The 16,966-nt window shown below is 44.2% G+C and overlaps 2 protein-coding genes across 3 annotated transcripts in view; one reads left to right on the top strand and one right to left on the bottom strand.

The window, feature by feature from the left end:
* The window catches only part of LOC109956002 (protein FAM72A), a 2,911-nt gene extending 2,193 nt beyond the window's left edge, over window positions 1-718 (bottom strand). The window contains exon 1 of the mRNA XM_020592727.1: window positions 648-718. The gene's annotated coding sequence lies outside the window, so the exon portion shown is untranslated. The remainder of the gene's footprint in view (window positions 1-647) is intronic.
* Window positions 719-742: 24 nt separating this feature from the next.
* The window catches only part of srgap2 (SLIT-ROBO Rho GTPase activating protein 2), a 56,528-nt gene continuing 40,304 nt past the window's right edge, over window positions 743-16,966 (top strand). For both annotated transcript variants that reach the window (XM_020592724.1, XM_020592723.1), the window contains exon 1: window positions 743-1,278. In XM_020592724.1, the coding sequence (XP_020448380.1) occupies window positions 1,212-1,278 (67 nt within the window). In that variant the 5' untranslated portion in view covers window positions 743-1,211. The remainder of the gene's footprint in view (window positions 1,279-16,966) is intronic.

The raw sequence follows: 16,966 nt of genomic DNA, 5'->3' as shown, positions 1-16,966 counted from the left end.
AGCTAGTTAACAGCTAACTAAACATCTGACAGCTTTGTTTACAACTTCCTGGTATTTAACGGCACTTCCTGAAACTATCTTTAAACGACTCCAGACTTAACTTTGATTGGATACACATTATGCCGCTTGGCCAGTCAGTGCGTTTGTCCTATACAATTGGGCGGGGCTATGGTTTTGTCGGTGTTAAAGGGGCGTTTTTGACATTTTGAAGTAGTGGTACTTTTTAAAACAGACAACAGAAACGACAATTTTAGGAGAATCTGTTATTGTCAAAATACAAGCCAAGGCTAATGCATTTCCAGTGCATTGTGCCAAACGATGCAATTAGTGTTGTGTTTTGAAGGCCTGGCTAGCAAGCCAACGCTAAGTTTAGACTTCCTGACAAAATGAGGACATTTTTTTAGATATAGTTGAGGATAATTAGCTATTGCATCCAGTAACACATTAGTTATACTGTCACATTAATTCAGTATGATGCCATTTGTCTCCGGTCAGTGTCTTACTACCCTGGAATAGGCTATCTTCACATTGCAGCTGACCTACAGTATCTTCCTAAATACCAGAGGAAACGGTGTAGCGTCAAATGTGCTTTTCTGTTTTTTTAGAGGGGGAGGGGGAATTTAATAAAACTTTAATAAAACCCGTACCCACATGAATCCGACCCATGTGTACATCCATGCCTGTCCTGCGCACTGGACAGCCAGCCCCTCCACCTCCGCTCGGTTTCCTCCGCTCGGTTTCTTCTTTTGTCTCTTCAGCAGGGGCGAAAGGAGACCAGTTTAGTTAGACCAGAGAACGGGCTGCTGCAAAAGCACTACCCGCTCAAGGCAAATGCATAAAAAAACACAACTTTTTGGAGTGCTAACTGACAAGCTATCGCTATTTTTAAGAGGGGAATGAATCTCCTTTTACTTGAAGTTGTCTGCACCATAACCGGTTTTGAGGAAGCGGTGAGGCGCGACGGCGGATGGGAACGTCGAGCAGCAGCAGCAGCAGCGCCAAACTCACAATGCGCCCGGAGTGAAGAGAGGCAAAGAGACAATACAGATCCACGGGCACACTGAGGAGCTGCAAATCTCATCTGGGCTCTCTGGTTCTTTTCTAAAACCTCTTCCAGCGTGGCATTTCCCTCCTGCGCGGCTGATTTAGTGATTGATTGAGACAAAACTGACTTCGCAGCGAGGGCAAGTGGTTGATCTGCAAACTCAGCCATGACGTCTCCGGCGAAATTCCGAAAGGACAAGGAGATAGTGGCCGAATATGAAACTCAAGTTAAAGGTAAAACTTTTTTGTAAAGCTTCTCATATATTAAATTGTAGAACAAGCTTAAGCAGTATAGCCCTAAATCTGCGCTTCTTTACTAAATGGTGTGTTTTCCTTGACTTGGCTGATTTCATGGTTTGCTGAACCCTCACCTCTCCAATCAGGCGTAAAGGGTACGCTTGCCTTTATATTACAACCATTAATGAACGTTAATTGTCATTATGCGGACGTGGCAGATCAATAATATACCAATTATTGCAATGATAAATTGGATATCGTGGTTAGTGTGTTTTCAAGCGTGTGATCTCTCGCCTTTAACGCAGCACGCAGATGGCCAACAGAGAAAGAAAACGTTCACAAATCAGCACTGTTACCCAGATATGGCCTCTATATGGTCTCTAGAGAAAGAATCGTATGTAACGGTGGTATGTGTATGTTGTGTCGACTACCCAGAGGGCTGGGGTTTCGACATGGAACAAGGCAGGGCGTTTTCTCTCCCTCTGTGTCTCCAGCATGTCTGTACTGCTGGTGTGCACTGCTGGTCGTTCATGCTGCAAGCATGGCAGAGTGTGCATGGTATTAACGCAGATTGCAATTAAGTGATCAGTTTGCGCTAATTTGTGCCTGTCTATCGATCACGGTGCATTGCTGTCGCCTCTGCCGATGATAAAGGAGATCAGAGATGAGCAGGGGCAGGAGAGCAGATTGTAGTAGTTAGAAAGGGGCGCTCAGTTAACTGTTTACTGGCTGACGTGTGTCTGTGTGTGTGTGTGGACGTTTCTGTCCTTAGACAGGCACAGTTTTTAGCTGGGCACTGTCAGGCAGAATGAATCCTTAGCAGATCTATACAGGCACTGATATTTACTGTAAACGGGGTGGAGGGGGAAGCACAGAGGTGGCAAGAAGGGGAAGAGAGAGGACAGGATATTGTCCGCCACATAAACATGTTTCCACTGCTTCTGCAGTGCCTGATCACTAGATAAGATGGGCCACCACCTGCCTGTTATCACTACCGCTTTTCGTTTCCGTTTAGCAACAGGACACCAGTTCTCCCAGTCATGTCACCTCATGGCCCTCCTGTTCTGTAGGGCTGGCATAGACACACCTGTTGAGAGATATCCTAAAGCGTTACGTTGTCAAACTGGATCTTCGGGTGTGGTTATCCAGGTGGACGACTCATTAAAGGAAAGCCTTGTAGGAAGGTATTAATCCACAAAAAGCCAAAAGCTGCTTTAGTGCCCATGGATCAGATTCAACAGGTGGCTGAAACTACTGGAGAGATGAGATAGTTCTTCAAAACAGTATGCAGAGGTGTTGGCTTGGGTTGAGAGCCCATGATTACAAAAGCCAGGTTGTATGATTAATGCCAGTTTCACATGTCAAACCTTCCCGTGATCCTTCTCAGGCCTTAAATAAAAGTATCTGAATTTATGTTTTTTCACTTCAAGTTTTTTTCCTTTAATTTGTCACTTATCAGTTGAGCTAGTGGACAGTCATGCGTGGGGTAACTTGACTCAGCTCACTGTTTATCACCTTTTCCTCTTGTTTACCTGCCTATCCGGAAACTCCTGTAGCTGTCACCACAGTGACATTAGTGTTGTTGTCTCCATGTCCCCGTAGACTGCTGTTTATGCTTGGAAGCCTTTATAAAGTCTTTTGGTCCGTGCTGCATTGTGAGCGCTGCCTGCTGTGTTTGTCAGACCGTGGACCTTTTTGTCCACTGACCCTCTTTATCAGTTCCTCCCGTCACTTATTCCACTGCACCCTACTGAACATCTGTGTTGCTCTGTCCACACGGTTTTCCACATAATGACTTTGCTATCTGGAATGAACCGGTGAAAGGATAAACCCATGCATCCACATAACTGAGGTGTGTGTGTGTGTGTGTGTGGATGGGTGTGTAGAGTCATCTAAAGATGCCATGTGTCTGCTGTGACATTCCCAGCAGTCTGCCTTCTCTAGGGAACAGTCTGTCATTACCCCGTGTACTGCTGTTAGAGATTCTCTAATGAAGGGTGTCAAACAGCCACACATGAAGCAGCTATACATCACATATCTGTCTCCCCTTGTGTTTGCTAACATCTCTATCTTGTTTCCCAACTCGGTAATAATCCGCTCTGCCCTTTCAGTCCAGCTGAGGAATCAGATACCTGGATGTCTCTGCTCTAATCAGGCATCAGTCAGAAATATACTGCAGTCTGATGGTGCAGCATCATAGGGAAAATGTATATAAATCCTCCCAAGTTCTGCAGCAGGAGAAAATGAAGGATGCACATGCTAACATGCACTTAGACAAGGGCTTGGCAGAGTAACTCAAGCACTTGATGACTACATGTCTGCACACCTGCCTCTCAGAATAGGAAGGAGGTACAGTTGGCCACTGATGGAGACTGTAGCACTCTCATACTCTCCTGTAGCATCATTGTACTGCATTCAAGACAGTGAGATCTATGTATTCCCATGCAATTTTAGCATATGCTGGGAAAGCCATCATGTTAGATGTACTCAGGAATTCAGGTGAGGTTGATGAGATAATTTGGCCTCTCATAATGGGACTCAGACTTACATAGCTGACTAATGCTACTATCTGGTTTTTAACCTAATGTGACCTGTCATTTTTCATGATACTTCTGTTTTATTTTGTCAAATCTTGTTCCCTTGTTAAATAAAAAATAAAAAAATCCCTGCAAACTTTGTGAGTTGAGTCTTTAAAGTAGGTACGAGGATGTCACTGGACACTGTCGCCTCACCTGTTGACAGGGAGCTGAAAAATATTGCTTTTTTTTTTTAAAGATGGATGGAGTTCCTAGAAAAATCAGCTAGAGGAAGCTCGATTTTGAAAGTAGACAACTGAAGAAATCCCTCCCTTTTGTTCCTTTTGTTCTGACTTTTCTCCAAAGCCACTCTGCCAAAAACACAAAGCACACTGCAATGCATACTGCAACATGCACTGCCCAACTGCCTTGCTTACAGATTTCAGGAAAATACCAGTATACAAAACCAGTATACAGCCACTTTTCAAGCCACTTTTGTTCTTTCAATTATCCCCACCATTCAAAAGTCACACCAGTGTTAATTCTGGTTTTACTTCTTGCAGCATCCAACTTCTTTTTTTAGTTGTAACCTTCTCTAGTACGGTCTCCATTTGCTACCAAAAGGTGCTGTGTGTGCCTTCTCTGCCACAGCTCACTAGCTCTAGCTATGAAAACAGGGCGGTAACACGTCTGCCTGCATCTGCAACGCCTTGTGGGAGACTGTTGGCTCGCCCAGTGTGTACAAGGGCAGAGCGTGCACTACTGCTGCCACAGATGACGGATGTTTTTCTTTGTCGTCGGTGCATTTAATGTATTCATTGCCATTGGGATGAAAAGAGAATTTTTGCTTCTGAAATGAATCGTCAACAATATTTTAAATGCACACGAAGGCTTGAACATGTCATCTTTTTCTCAGTCAGTTTTATTTCACACAAGCAGAGTGCTGATTCTCTAATATGGGATTCTGGCTGATGCAAGGAATGTTCCTACTGCTCAGGAAGAGGGTCTGTGTGTGTGTGTGTGTGTGAGAGAGAGAAAGTGTGTACGTGCACGTACAAAGTGACTGAAAGGTGAGAGAGAGAGAGTGAGAAAGTGAGAGGGGGAAAAAAGCAGAAAGAAAAACTGCAATGAGAAAGTGAGACATTTAAAGAGGGACTGGAATGTCGTAACGTGCAAATGGTTACACACAGCGCTGAAATGGAATTAAGGAATGAGCTTCTCACCTACCGTTCGCAGTTAACAGAGCGCTTCATTTGGAGTTGACTCAAGTAAACGACTTTGCTTTTAGAAAGAGTTTTTTTTTTTATCACTGCGCTCATCCACCAGCTGTCACCGTCTTGTGTTTACCTGTTAGCTCACTGTATTATTTCAAAGGAAAGCTTTAATTCATGCAGTGGGAAACATTTTAGTGGAAAATTAGAGAGTGCTGAGACTTTATAAACATTTGACAGATGTTTCTTTTTATCTGTCAGGGTTTCACACATCTCGGAATGTTAATAAGTGCTTCCCTTTGCGAATAGACTACCAGTCGAAAGTTTCGAAACACTTTTCCCGTTGACTTGAATGGGGAAAGTGTAGTTGTCACTGATTAAATATGTTGATTATGGCGTTTTGTGCTCAGGGAAGCATGTATGGTGATGGTTGTCTGAATAACGTATTGACCTTTGGACCAAATAGGTACACACAGGATCTCCAAATGGCTGATGTTCCAGACTGGCTAATCAACTCATTCATGTTGTTGATCTCTCTGCCTGAATAGGGATGAGCGCCTGTGGCTATAAACTAAAACTGCGTCTGCCTACGTGCACATTACTAAGCTGCATGTTTACACGGAAGCCAGAGATGATTAGGGATAAATGGCTGCTTTCACTTGCACACAGTAGGAGAGGTGATGATGCAGCAAGAGGTGTGTCTAGAAGCAGGGTTGTGCCTGTTTGTGTGTGTGTGTGTGTGTGAGGTGTGTGGCCTATATTTTTGTTTGTGAGAGAATAAGTTATTGACTGTTGTATGTTTAAACGGGAGGAGTGGGGCCACTGCAGAGGGGTGTTTGGGCACAAATGGTAGGGAGGTTCTGTTTCTTGTTTATTCCAAGCTGTGATGGAGTGAAGAAAGGGAATAATGACAAAACAGAGGGTTGCAGTACTGCAACACTGACCCTTTGCTGCAGTTGGCTTCACATCATTCATGTGTGATTGGAAAACTGTAGGAAGACCTCTTCAAGCTAATCAATTAGAGGCACTTTTAGGGCTTTGTGTGTGCTATTATTAACAACCCCTTGTCAATTAGGGCTGGATTCTATTGACTGAGTCCAGTGGTGCATTTACTGTACCGACCACAAGTCAATCACACTAATCTGCACAGTATTGTTGACTCGTTATATACTGTACCAGTGTGTGGCTGTGCGTTGGTGTGTGTTGGTGAAGTGGAGAGCAGGGCTGCTGGATGTGTGTGTGTTTATATTGTGAGCTGAGTTTAAATTGCTGACAGAACATAAAAATAATCAGTCAGGAAGGATGTTTGTGTGAAACAGAGGTTCAGGAGTCAGGCAGGAACACACAAAGGATCATACAGGGGGGTGTGTGTGTGTGAGACACTTCCTGTTTCGGCTTACGGCTTTGTCTGGGCAAAGGAATCACCTGTCTTTCACGTAAGACACACACACACACACATATAGTGTGACTGTGCTTGGTGTGTAAGGGTTTTTCACACTTGCCTCACAGAGTAGAAAGAAACTAACAGAACAAATGTCCCCCTCTTCCCTTTGATAAGTCACGGCAGAACAGTGTGTTCCGTATCGGGTGTCCCACCGTCTTTTCAGTTTGTGTGTTTGATTATACACAGCAGTGTGTGCTGTGTCAGCAGCACACATGACTCGCTGGTTTTCTGTTCCCTTCTACCTGTTTACTTCCTCATTCTTTAGTACCCTCTGACAATTTACTACAGGGCTGCTGCACCTGAGCGAAAACACAATTTACCGATGCTATAAGTGTGGATTTGTCCTCTTCCAACGCAGACTCGCAGACACACAGTATGAGTCAGTGAGTGTGTTATTGCGATTTGGATTGAGATGTCTCCCTGCCTGCGCTGTATATAGTCGATAGATGAGAGATAAGAAGAGGAATGTCTGTGAGCTACAGTATGCAAATGAACCTGTGCCGTAGTACAGCGGCATCCACAGCTCATTAATGTCAGAGACAGAGAGATGCGGGAAGAGACAGAGTGAGGTAGAGAAGCAAAAGCAGCCGATGAAGCCAAGCGGATGAGGTCAGAGTTCAGCTGTGAGATGATGGCTGTTCACAGGGGCCAAATGTTCCAGATGTTCTGATTGGGCAACAGATGTTCTGTCTGCCGTGGTTGGCTAATCCTAAAAATCTGGCTGCCACCCCTTTGCTAGGTCTTCAACATTGAGGAAGGTTGGCATAGGTTGAAATCTCCCCTCCCTCTTTTTGGTGCTTCAGCTTTGGTGTTGAAGAAGTTGCGAGGACGTTCTGGCCGCGCGTGTGTGTAAATGCCCCCGCATGAATCACTGGGCTGCTTGACTTCTCTGACATGTTGCAGCAGTATGAAGCTGCTGTCACATTTAGTCATGCAAAGCACGTACACACCCCTCCAGCCTGGCAGATCCTTTGCTGTTACCTGTTGTGGGCTTTTTACATTGTGTCAACTGTAGCATTCCACCCAGACAATTGATTTCTCTGAAATAATGCTGAGCGGTGTTGCAGTGAAGTAGACCTGACTACTCCTCCCTATTTGTGTGTGTGTGTGTGTGTGTGTGTGTGGAAAAGGAATGGGTGTTAAATTTTTTTTATTGTACTCCATGTATTTTTTTTTTATTGTAATATAGTGCATTGTTTATGAAATACAGTTAAAGGTTCTACAGATAAAATAATCAGATTGGAGTTTTTGGCTGAGAGAGCTCTGTGTAGACGATGGTTGACAAATTGCCGTTGCCCTTATCAGGATTCTGTTAGCTACAACAAATGTTTATTTTCTGAATTTCTCTTTATTTGCAGATTATCTTCACAGTTAAGTGATTAATCAATTGTCATGTTCTCCCTGTGCCTGTGTGGGTTCTCTCTGGGTACTCCGGCTTCCTCCCACAGTCCAAAGACACGCAGCTTAGGTTAGCTTAGGTCATGAAGAGCAGAAGGTGCAAAACATTTTCCAGTCATGTTCACACACACACACACACAGGGAACAGCTGAAGTGATTTATCATTTGCTTTGTAAAAGTCCGAATGTTGTAGAGCTTGTCCAGAAATGTACCCATCCAAAGTTGATTTTATTAAAATGCAATAATATTGGGTTTAACATCATTAACTATACCGCTTATTCCTGAATAAGCGGTATAGATAATGACTGACACTGGGCAAGAGGCGGGGTCCACCCTGGACAGGTTGCCAGTCTTATCATAGGGCTGACAGTTAGACAAACAACCACACACACCTGCACCCACACTATGAGCAATTTAGAGTCGCCAGTCAACCTAAGCTGCATGTCTTTGGACTGTGGGAGGAAGCCGGAGTACCTGGACAGAACCCACACAGGCACAGGGAGAACATGCAGACTCTACACAGAATGGCCCTGGTCGGCCAGAGCTCGAACCCTGTGTTATTGCTCAACCCCGTGTGTGAATGTCTGTGACCTGCCCCCATAGTTAATACAGAGCCTTTTCCCTTGGTCAGGTGCCTCGTTCAAATTTCACTTTCCTTATGTGACACACACACACACGCGCGTGCATGGCAACAGCAGAGCAACCTGTCAGAGTGTGTAAAAATGTAAAAAGCAGAGCCGCGCTCAGGCCTACCCCCCCTCGCACACGTACTCGGTCTGTCGATTCCCCACTCCTTCACCCTCTTCCAATCTTTTTCTTTCTCTCAGCCCAATGAACAATCAGATCATTGTGAAAAGAGCTGCTGGTCTTCAACTCAAACTCTGTTTTTCTCACTCCTCTGTTTCTCCCCTGCCCTTCCTCTTATGATGGTTGTCAGCCGTGATGAAATACGATAGGCTCATTTTCAACATGCCTCCGTTGGGAGCTTAAACCAACAATTATCGATTAATGATTTCAGCAAACACGACACACATATAGCCTTGTGCGTGCGTGCAGGAGCTTCACCACCTGACACTGACTCACGTCCAGCTGTGAGGATGTTTGTGTGTCTTGGTGAGAACATGTCTAAGGTCTGCTATCTAAAGCCAAGCATCCTCTGTAAAACAATTAATGGGAGAGCAGACATCGACTTTAAATACATAGGAATTTAAATTTCCAAGGGATGCCAGAGGAAACGGGTTGTGTTTGAACAGCACTCATACGTGGCCACGGAGCAGGGGGAGAAAAACGTCTGACCAAGGAGCGGAAAGGAATTGGGGAGGGAGGGGGTCAGAAGGGGAAAGGAGAAGGAGTAAAAAGAGGAGGAGGGGAGCATGCAAGTGGAGGCCTGAATAGAAGAGTATGAAGGCAGGAAGAGACTCAGCTACTTCTATACTGTATGATCCATCTGCTTAATTCAGTGTGTGTGTGTGTGTGTGTGTGTGTGTGTGTGTGTGTGTGTGTGTACAGTATGCACTTGTATTAGCCTTTTCACTCCCCACTTCCACCTCCCTCTTCCTCCCTCCTTCCCTCCCCATCAGCAGCTTCTCTCTGCACGCAGGCAGAGTTGGTTGCTAGGGTTACTGAATTGCCCCCATTTTTCTGAGTTTGTGAGGAGCGGAGGGAAAATGAGAGGGAATAATGTAGATCTGTCTCCTCTGTAGGATCTAATCAGGTTACCACTGTACACATACTCACACTTTGACTTGGAATCCCTGTTCTCCTTATTTGCTCTCCTCCGCCTCCTTGATTCTTTCTTTTCATCACTTTCTGTCTCCGTGGTGTCACTGCAGTTTCGTCATCTCCCGCAGACTGTGGGCTGGTATATACTCTCTCTGTGTGTGTGTGTGTGTGTGTGTGCATTTGACAGGAACGGAGGCGCAGTTTGGTGAAAGGAAATTCTGAACGGTTGCTGTTGTTTCCTGAAAATAATTTGGCTTGTTGCTGATGCTTTTGAGGATGATGTTTATGAAACCCTGGGGTTCATTGACCACAGACACTGTAAATGAGAAGCAGCTGAGTGTTCAGAGGGGTGGGTGGGTTGCGCTGGTACCAAGGAGAGAATTTCAGTATTGTCTTCTGTTTGCAACTGTTAGAACTGAGCAGTCACTGCACGATGGTAGTCGCCATTCAGGTTCACACCTCTGCTAATGCTGTTTTAATGAAGCTGTTCATCACCTCTTCTCAGCTGAATTTGCAACACTGACACACACACACACACACACACACACACACGCTGCCTCTTGCTTTTCTCTCCTCTTTTCTCCTCTGTGAATGTGAGGACATGGTGTTCTTCCCTCTGGTTGCTATGTGGATGCACCAGTTCTATTTTAGTTGTTCCCAGCATCAAAGCTGCTCTGGTGCAGGTTTCTCCCAGTGTTTGTTGCCCCACATATGCAGGCTTAGAGAGGCCTGTTCAAAGGGCTGAATCCTAGCTTTGCTTTAAACCTCCTGTACTTTGAATGGGGGAACACTGTGGTTGCTTTCCCCGCAGTCATTGCACACACATTGTTCCTCTACAGTATGATGATTAAAAATGGCTAACACTCCGTGCTGTCCTGAAAGGGAGCGTCCTCTGCTTCCTCATCCTGAGGACAGTAAGATTTCAACCCTCCTCTCACTTCTCTCATGGGGCTGATTGTGTTTAGACAGTTTAAAATGCCAGGTCTGACACAGTGATATGAGCTAATTCTACATTTTGTGGTGTTAGACTATCTGGAACTGAAACATACATTTATGTATCATGTAATGTGATTACATTTACAGATATGAGTTTCTATGAGTGATGACCACAAGAAGTTGACTGTACCTGTACTGATACGCAAACTGAAATAATTTGCAGTATTGAAAACCCTAAAATTTGCAGCAGCACTGTGCACTTTTTGTAGATGAGGACAAGTGACCAACAGCATTATGGGGTTTGCCTGCTGCATGCAAATGTATGATTATTATCACTATTATCTGTCTCACACACACGCGCACACACACAGTGACTACAGTGTTTGTCCTGTTTGAGCAGTTTTGCTACCAGGTCAATGTCAGATTTTAAATGAACAAACGATGTTGTTTTGGTGACTAAACTACACGACATGTTATTATGTGCAATGGGTGAATAGAGTCTGCAGACACATGAGGCGTAGCACAGCAGAGCAACACGTAGGCTAGTGTTTTTACAGTAACGCTGAAAGCTTTAGTTTGCGTTAATAATAAGCTATTAGCAAGTTAGACAGACAAATCATGCGATTTTCCCTGAAGTCCCCACTTCTTGCATTGGCTATAGTGTCGCCCCCTTTTGCAGCAAGTTTTCTTTCTTCGTGTTTTGCAGACAGGGGTGGCCGCTTTCAATCAGGTAGGTTTCCTTCTCCTCTCTTCCAAAAGCTAAAATACAACCCCACGTAAGACTCAGGCTTGTCCTCTTAGAAGGCAGAAGCATATCCTTTCCACTGAAACAAAACTTGCGTAGGTGGTGTGCTGCGCCTGCATCTGGCTGACTGTTGCTAACTTTGATGCTGGACATTCAGCGGGGGAGTTTTTCAAAGCAGGGTAATCAATTACACTTTTGATGATAATTAAAATTGAAATGATAATACTAACCGTCATATATTTTACCATGAAAGCAGTAACCGTTTCATCCCTACCTGCAGCAGACATTGTGCTGGAGCTGTTTAGAGGCAGCAGCACCTGAGGCCTGATATTCATCTCATTGGTTTGCAGGCGCCTGTTAGCAAACTCTTTTTATTGTTCTGCCTCACCGAGTGTGGCCAGGGGGCAATGGTGTGTGTGTGAAGAACATACTGATATGTGCTCTTCACTCATGCATGTTTAAGTGTGTCCTGAGGCTGTGAAATACGTACTGTATGTCAAAGTTTCTAAACTTGTCATGTACAAACAAAACAAACAGCGGTAGGAGCTTTACAATACATTTCAATCCGCCTATTCATTAAGCTTTGGCAGCACATGGCATGATCTACATTCAGTTAAAGTTTTATAAGGTAATATCATTTACCTCAGTAGCCCTGCAATAAATCATATCTGTGTCACTTCAGATGTTCACTTTTCACTGACACTAATGTAGACATGTTGATTAAACTCATTGCATGTTGCCAGTTCTTTGGTACAGTGCTCAGACTATCAGAACTATCAGACTATTTCTGTGGACAAATTTAAAAATTCTCCAAACATTAATGTGCAGTTTGTCGTCCGGTGTTTGAAGCAAAACATTTAAAGAACATATCTGACATATCGAGATCCAATCACAGACAGTAATCTCTGTGCTGTTAATAGATCTGCGGATTACATTGTTAGAAAGGTCACGAGACATGTTTGCAAATTGCAGTGACGCAGCTGCAGCCAAGTGAGTCAATAACCGGTGCTGGTAAATAACCGGTCCTGCAAAAAACTGTGATGTGACGTGAGTGCACAGGATAAAACTGTCATTGATAATATGTGCCGAGACATTTTTGAGCATAATTAATAAATAACTAGGATGCAAACCACAGTAATATTTTCATATATGCATAATGTGCAGCAGCAGTAAGCTGAGCTGAGATGAAGCAATGGCACTGGCGTCTCTTGTTATCATCAAAGTGTTGTCAGTAGTTACAATTCGATATGGTGATGCCTGCTAAGCACTATTGTAATGCTCTGTTCAGCCCTATGATTGAAAGCAAAGTCTTTCTTGTCGGTGCCCCTCATGCTGTGCACAGGGCCCAGTGAAGACTGGATACAGAGACCATGTGCTGACCTGCGCTGTGGGACACCCCTCTCAGATTACTGCCTTCGCCTCTCCCCTCATCCTGCCCCTGCTGCCCCACCTCCCCTTTACATTCCGACTCAGTCCATGTGCTTCAAACTGAGTGGAAATGGGAACATCTCTCCCTTTATATATACACACACACACCCAATCCTGTTGTGCAGTGGCCCAGACATGACGGGCTGGTGTGGAGCTGACTGGTGCTTTCCATATGGATTGCACACAGTGAGCTGCGCTCTGTCTAGTCTTCTGCCTGGATCTGGGCTGAGCTGATACTTGAATAAGAATTGAATAATTCTTTTTCTTGGAAACAGGCAAAGCTAAACCCTGAGTATTGAAGTGATGGAAAATTTGGTGTTGAACAGAAGAAGAGAGGGTAAAGTGGGGGTGCTCTTTAGCACAAAGAGCCTTCCCATCAATCACCTCATCACATGTGTGGCACAGCCGCTTGACCCAGGCATTTTCTGTAGCCCCATCACTTTTTTTTTTTCTTCCTGTTTCCACCGAATCTTGCCTCTTCTCCTCTTTCTCTCTGTGATTTTTTTTCTGTCTGGGGGCAGTGCAGGGTGCTAAAGGTTGCTGTCCATGACACACATGCACATACACACAGCCATTCTCTGTGTTAAGGTTACAGTGGGAGGCAGCAGGCTAAGTGGCTCAATCAGTAAGTGGAGCTCTTGTCATGTGCTGGTGGTATTCCCTCTGAGGAATGTGGAGGAGAGAGTATCCCAGTCTGGAGTGGCAGATTCCCACTAGCTTTGAACGTGAATGCAAGCCTTTAGGGGGCATAAGCCCTGTTTAGACACAGATCTCGGTATATTGCTGTTAAAGTGACTTTTCATTATCGGACTGCTTTGTTTGTTTGCCCAACACCAAACAAAGCCAACAGAATGTTGCCCTAGTGTTCTTTTGTGCAGCTGCTAGTGTCCCAGCAGGTGAGGCGTGATGTTTAAAGTATACTGCATGATGTATAACGTACGTAAGAAAGACAAAGCATGCTGGTGGCAGGTGAATCGAGTACTGGTGTGCTTTTACTAGTTTTGCACAGTTACGAGATAATTGGGATTTAAGCAAAATATTGCACATTGTGTACAACATGTTAATGATTATAGTCTCAGATTCATGCGAACAGCGTGCTCATGTGGCAGTGACTGGGGAGAAACGACTGACAGGTCGCAGTAATGACACATCATCAGAACGTCACCTGTTTTTATTGCAACACAAATAACACATTTACAGGACAAAGGACACAACGTGGAAGATGAGACAACAGACATTAGCAAAAGAGACAAAGAAGTTATTCAATTTAGTTTGTGTGAAAATGTGTAGTGTGGGTGTATCCAACTCTATGCGGACTGATATTCAGTACATATTAAAGAAAAATAAATTAAACTAAATCATTTTGGGAAGCTCTGGAGCAGCTCAGCGGGGTGAGGTCGTCCAGGGCAGCAGGACGGCAGCGTCTCTGTGTTATGGTCAAGTTAAACCTTCCCCTTGTTTTACTGTTCGTCATGGTTTATGTTAATAGTTGATTGTTGGAACAAATAGCAAACATCTCACCCCTTTGGCCCCAATCTGCCTCTCCCTTTTTACACAGATGTCATGGTGGCAAGGATGTAGCAGTTTTACTGCCATCAGCCACCAACAGTGGGTGACAGGATTCATAAGGTCTCACTGTTGTATTAAGGAAAACTAAAGAAGAAAGTCAACATTCCGATGTGGTATTACTGACTGAATGTTGTCTTCCATATTGGATAAATGCTTTGGATGCTTTGAATGTTTATTGGAGCAATGCTTTTACATGGCTGTCGTGCATTAAAGCAGCTATTGTATGGCCGCACAATACTCTGACACTTAATGCCCATTGTTTTCAGTGTCTTGTTTACTGTTAATGACCAGGAAGGCTTACAGTATGTGTGAGTCAGGTCCCTGGCTGTGTCCCGCTCCATTGTGTCCCGCTCTTGCCGGGGGTTGACAATGGTGGCCTCTGTCCTGAGTGTAATACATCGCTGACATAGCTTACATTCTACATGGTCCATATGCACACAGCGCAGCTGGCGTCACCATGGGTTCTACGGCATTACAGCCATTTTGAATTCATGAATTATTTTGTTGTCTTTGGTACAATAAGGAGAATGTGTCTGTGTTCTAGCAAGGAGGGGAGGGAGAATCTTGAGTGAGTGAGCGAGGAGTGCACGCTTGATGTCTGGGAGGAAAGGAGTCAGAACAGCAGGACTCTGCTAGATCAAACAGGCTTCCTCTGCAGATAAGAAGACGAGCCAACTAGAGGGAGAGGAAAAACACAAGCGGAGGTGGGCAGCAAGGAGAGAGCTCTTTGTTGTGTTTCAGACATTTTTTTTTTACAATTACTGCCACCGATGACCATCTGACCTTGTGCCTGACTCGTGATGATCTGTCTGCGTGAGTCTGAGGCAAGTTTAGAACAGGTGTGGGCCACATGTCTCCCTCTGGTTTGCCATGACCCTGCCAGCCCTAGACTCCCTCTGCCGACCTGCTCACACAACTGTCAAGAGGGATGGAAGCTGTATGTATTCAGTGGCAAGGAAAAGTATGTGAGCTAGAGATGCACATTTCTTGGCCAATGCCATTTATTTATTTTAATCTAACCTGTCAGTTCAGATTTTGGCCAATTCTTTTTTTTAAATGAAAAATTCAATTGTAATAAAAGTAAAACATTGTATTAAAGTTTAACATTTTCCCTCTTTTTCCATTTATTTTCTAACAAACCTCCAACAAAAAAAATGACGTGCAGTATTTATACTTCTCCAACAGAAGAACATTTGTTACCAATGAGCACACAGTTCTTTCTGAGGGAGGTCTGTGTAGTTTTGCAGTGTTTTACCACAGGTTGGATACACTGTACATAAACATGCATTTCATGTGTAGCCAGTAATTGCCTCGTAGTGTAGTGTTTGTCGGCGATTTGGACGTAGGTTCCTCTTCTCCAAGGTGTTCCTGTAGGCTAGGAGCGCCTCCAGTTGGTGACTGAACACCTGCCCGGTATAGGCACAAGCGTGAGCCTCGCTTTAGAATTATCGGCTTACAAGCACAGTGTGCTGAAGCTAATAACAAACAATTAGAATATTTTGCGTCTTTACTGAGCACAACCATTAAACAATGTGGATAATGGTTCATATGGGTCAACAATTGTGTCTGCAGACGTGCACACTGTGCTGAGGAAGAATTTGGGACCTTTGTTCCCATAAGAATTGCTTCAGCTCAGACATATTCTTAGGGCTGTCTGGTATGAACAGCGTCTTAAGGTCTGCGTACTGTCTGGGCCACTCCAAAAGGCAGATCTTCTTAGTTTGACATACCCAGCATTACCCAGCTTCTACTGAGCTTCCTCTGTGGTGTCCTGCTGGGAACACCGTGGGCACATCCCAGGTTTATGACAAGCACTGTCATAAGATGTGAGGAGAATCTGAGGAAAGAAGACTCAAGGAAACACATTAATGACATAAAACATTCTTTCCTCGGGTCCTTCATTTGAAGTGTTCAGTCACCAACTGATTTCTGATAAAGGGACGTGTCGGTTCATAAAAAGCTTCAGTGAAGGATACTTTCATGTATCCTTGGTCGTGTCTCCTCAGAGCCAATATACGAGACTTGGAACGTCCTCAGTCGAACTGGAAGTTGTTGTAGATCGAGGGCATAGGATTTGCGAATAGTAATAAATGTTAACCAGCGGTTCATAAAAAGCTTCAGTGAAGGATATGTTCATGTATCCAATAATTCTGTCAAGCCTTTAGCTGTTACTCTGGCCTTTCTTTTACCTTCCTGAGCATTCTACATTGTGCCTTTTGAAGAGATCTCTGCTGAGCACCCACTTTTAGGGAGAATAATCACATTTGCTACTACTACTATATTTACTACTTTTTGAAAATACTTTAACCATTTTCAGCTTGTTGCAAATTGACAATTCTTGATTGGAAGTCTTGTGAATAACAAACTCAGGAGTAGCCCACACTTCCAGGCTTGTTTCACTGGCTGGACTCCAGTTGGCTTTTATTGATGTCATTAGGCTAGTATTCAACCTGGACAAGAACCATACAACGGTTTCTGTGTTATTAGGCTAGTTAAAATAACTAAAGGATAACAATAAAGGCTTCACTTACATTTTTTGCAGCTGTTCTTGCTACAAACTGACAGCACTGCATACAGTATGTGCTTTTTTTATGATGCAGAGATTACACCGTGTGTGAAAGTGCTCCCTCTTGTCTCCCTTCAACTCTGAGACAGCATCAATTATTCAGCGACACATTGCAGAACACAGTGCTACACACACTTTTCTCTCTTTCCC

The sequence above is a fragment of the Monopterus albus genome, unplaced genomic scaffold (assembly GCF_001952655.1).
Source record: "Monopterus albus unplaced genomic scaffold, M_albus_1.0 scaffold18.1, whole genome shotgun sequence".
Classification (NCBI taxonomy): Eukaryota; Metazoa; Chordata; class Actinopteri; order Synbranchiformes; family Synbranchidae; genus Monopterus; species Monopterus albus.
The sequence above is the reverse complement of the archived record's forward strand: the minus strand, read 5'-3'. Positions and strand labels throughout refer to the sequence as shown.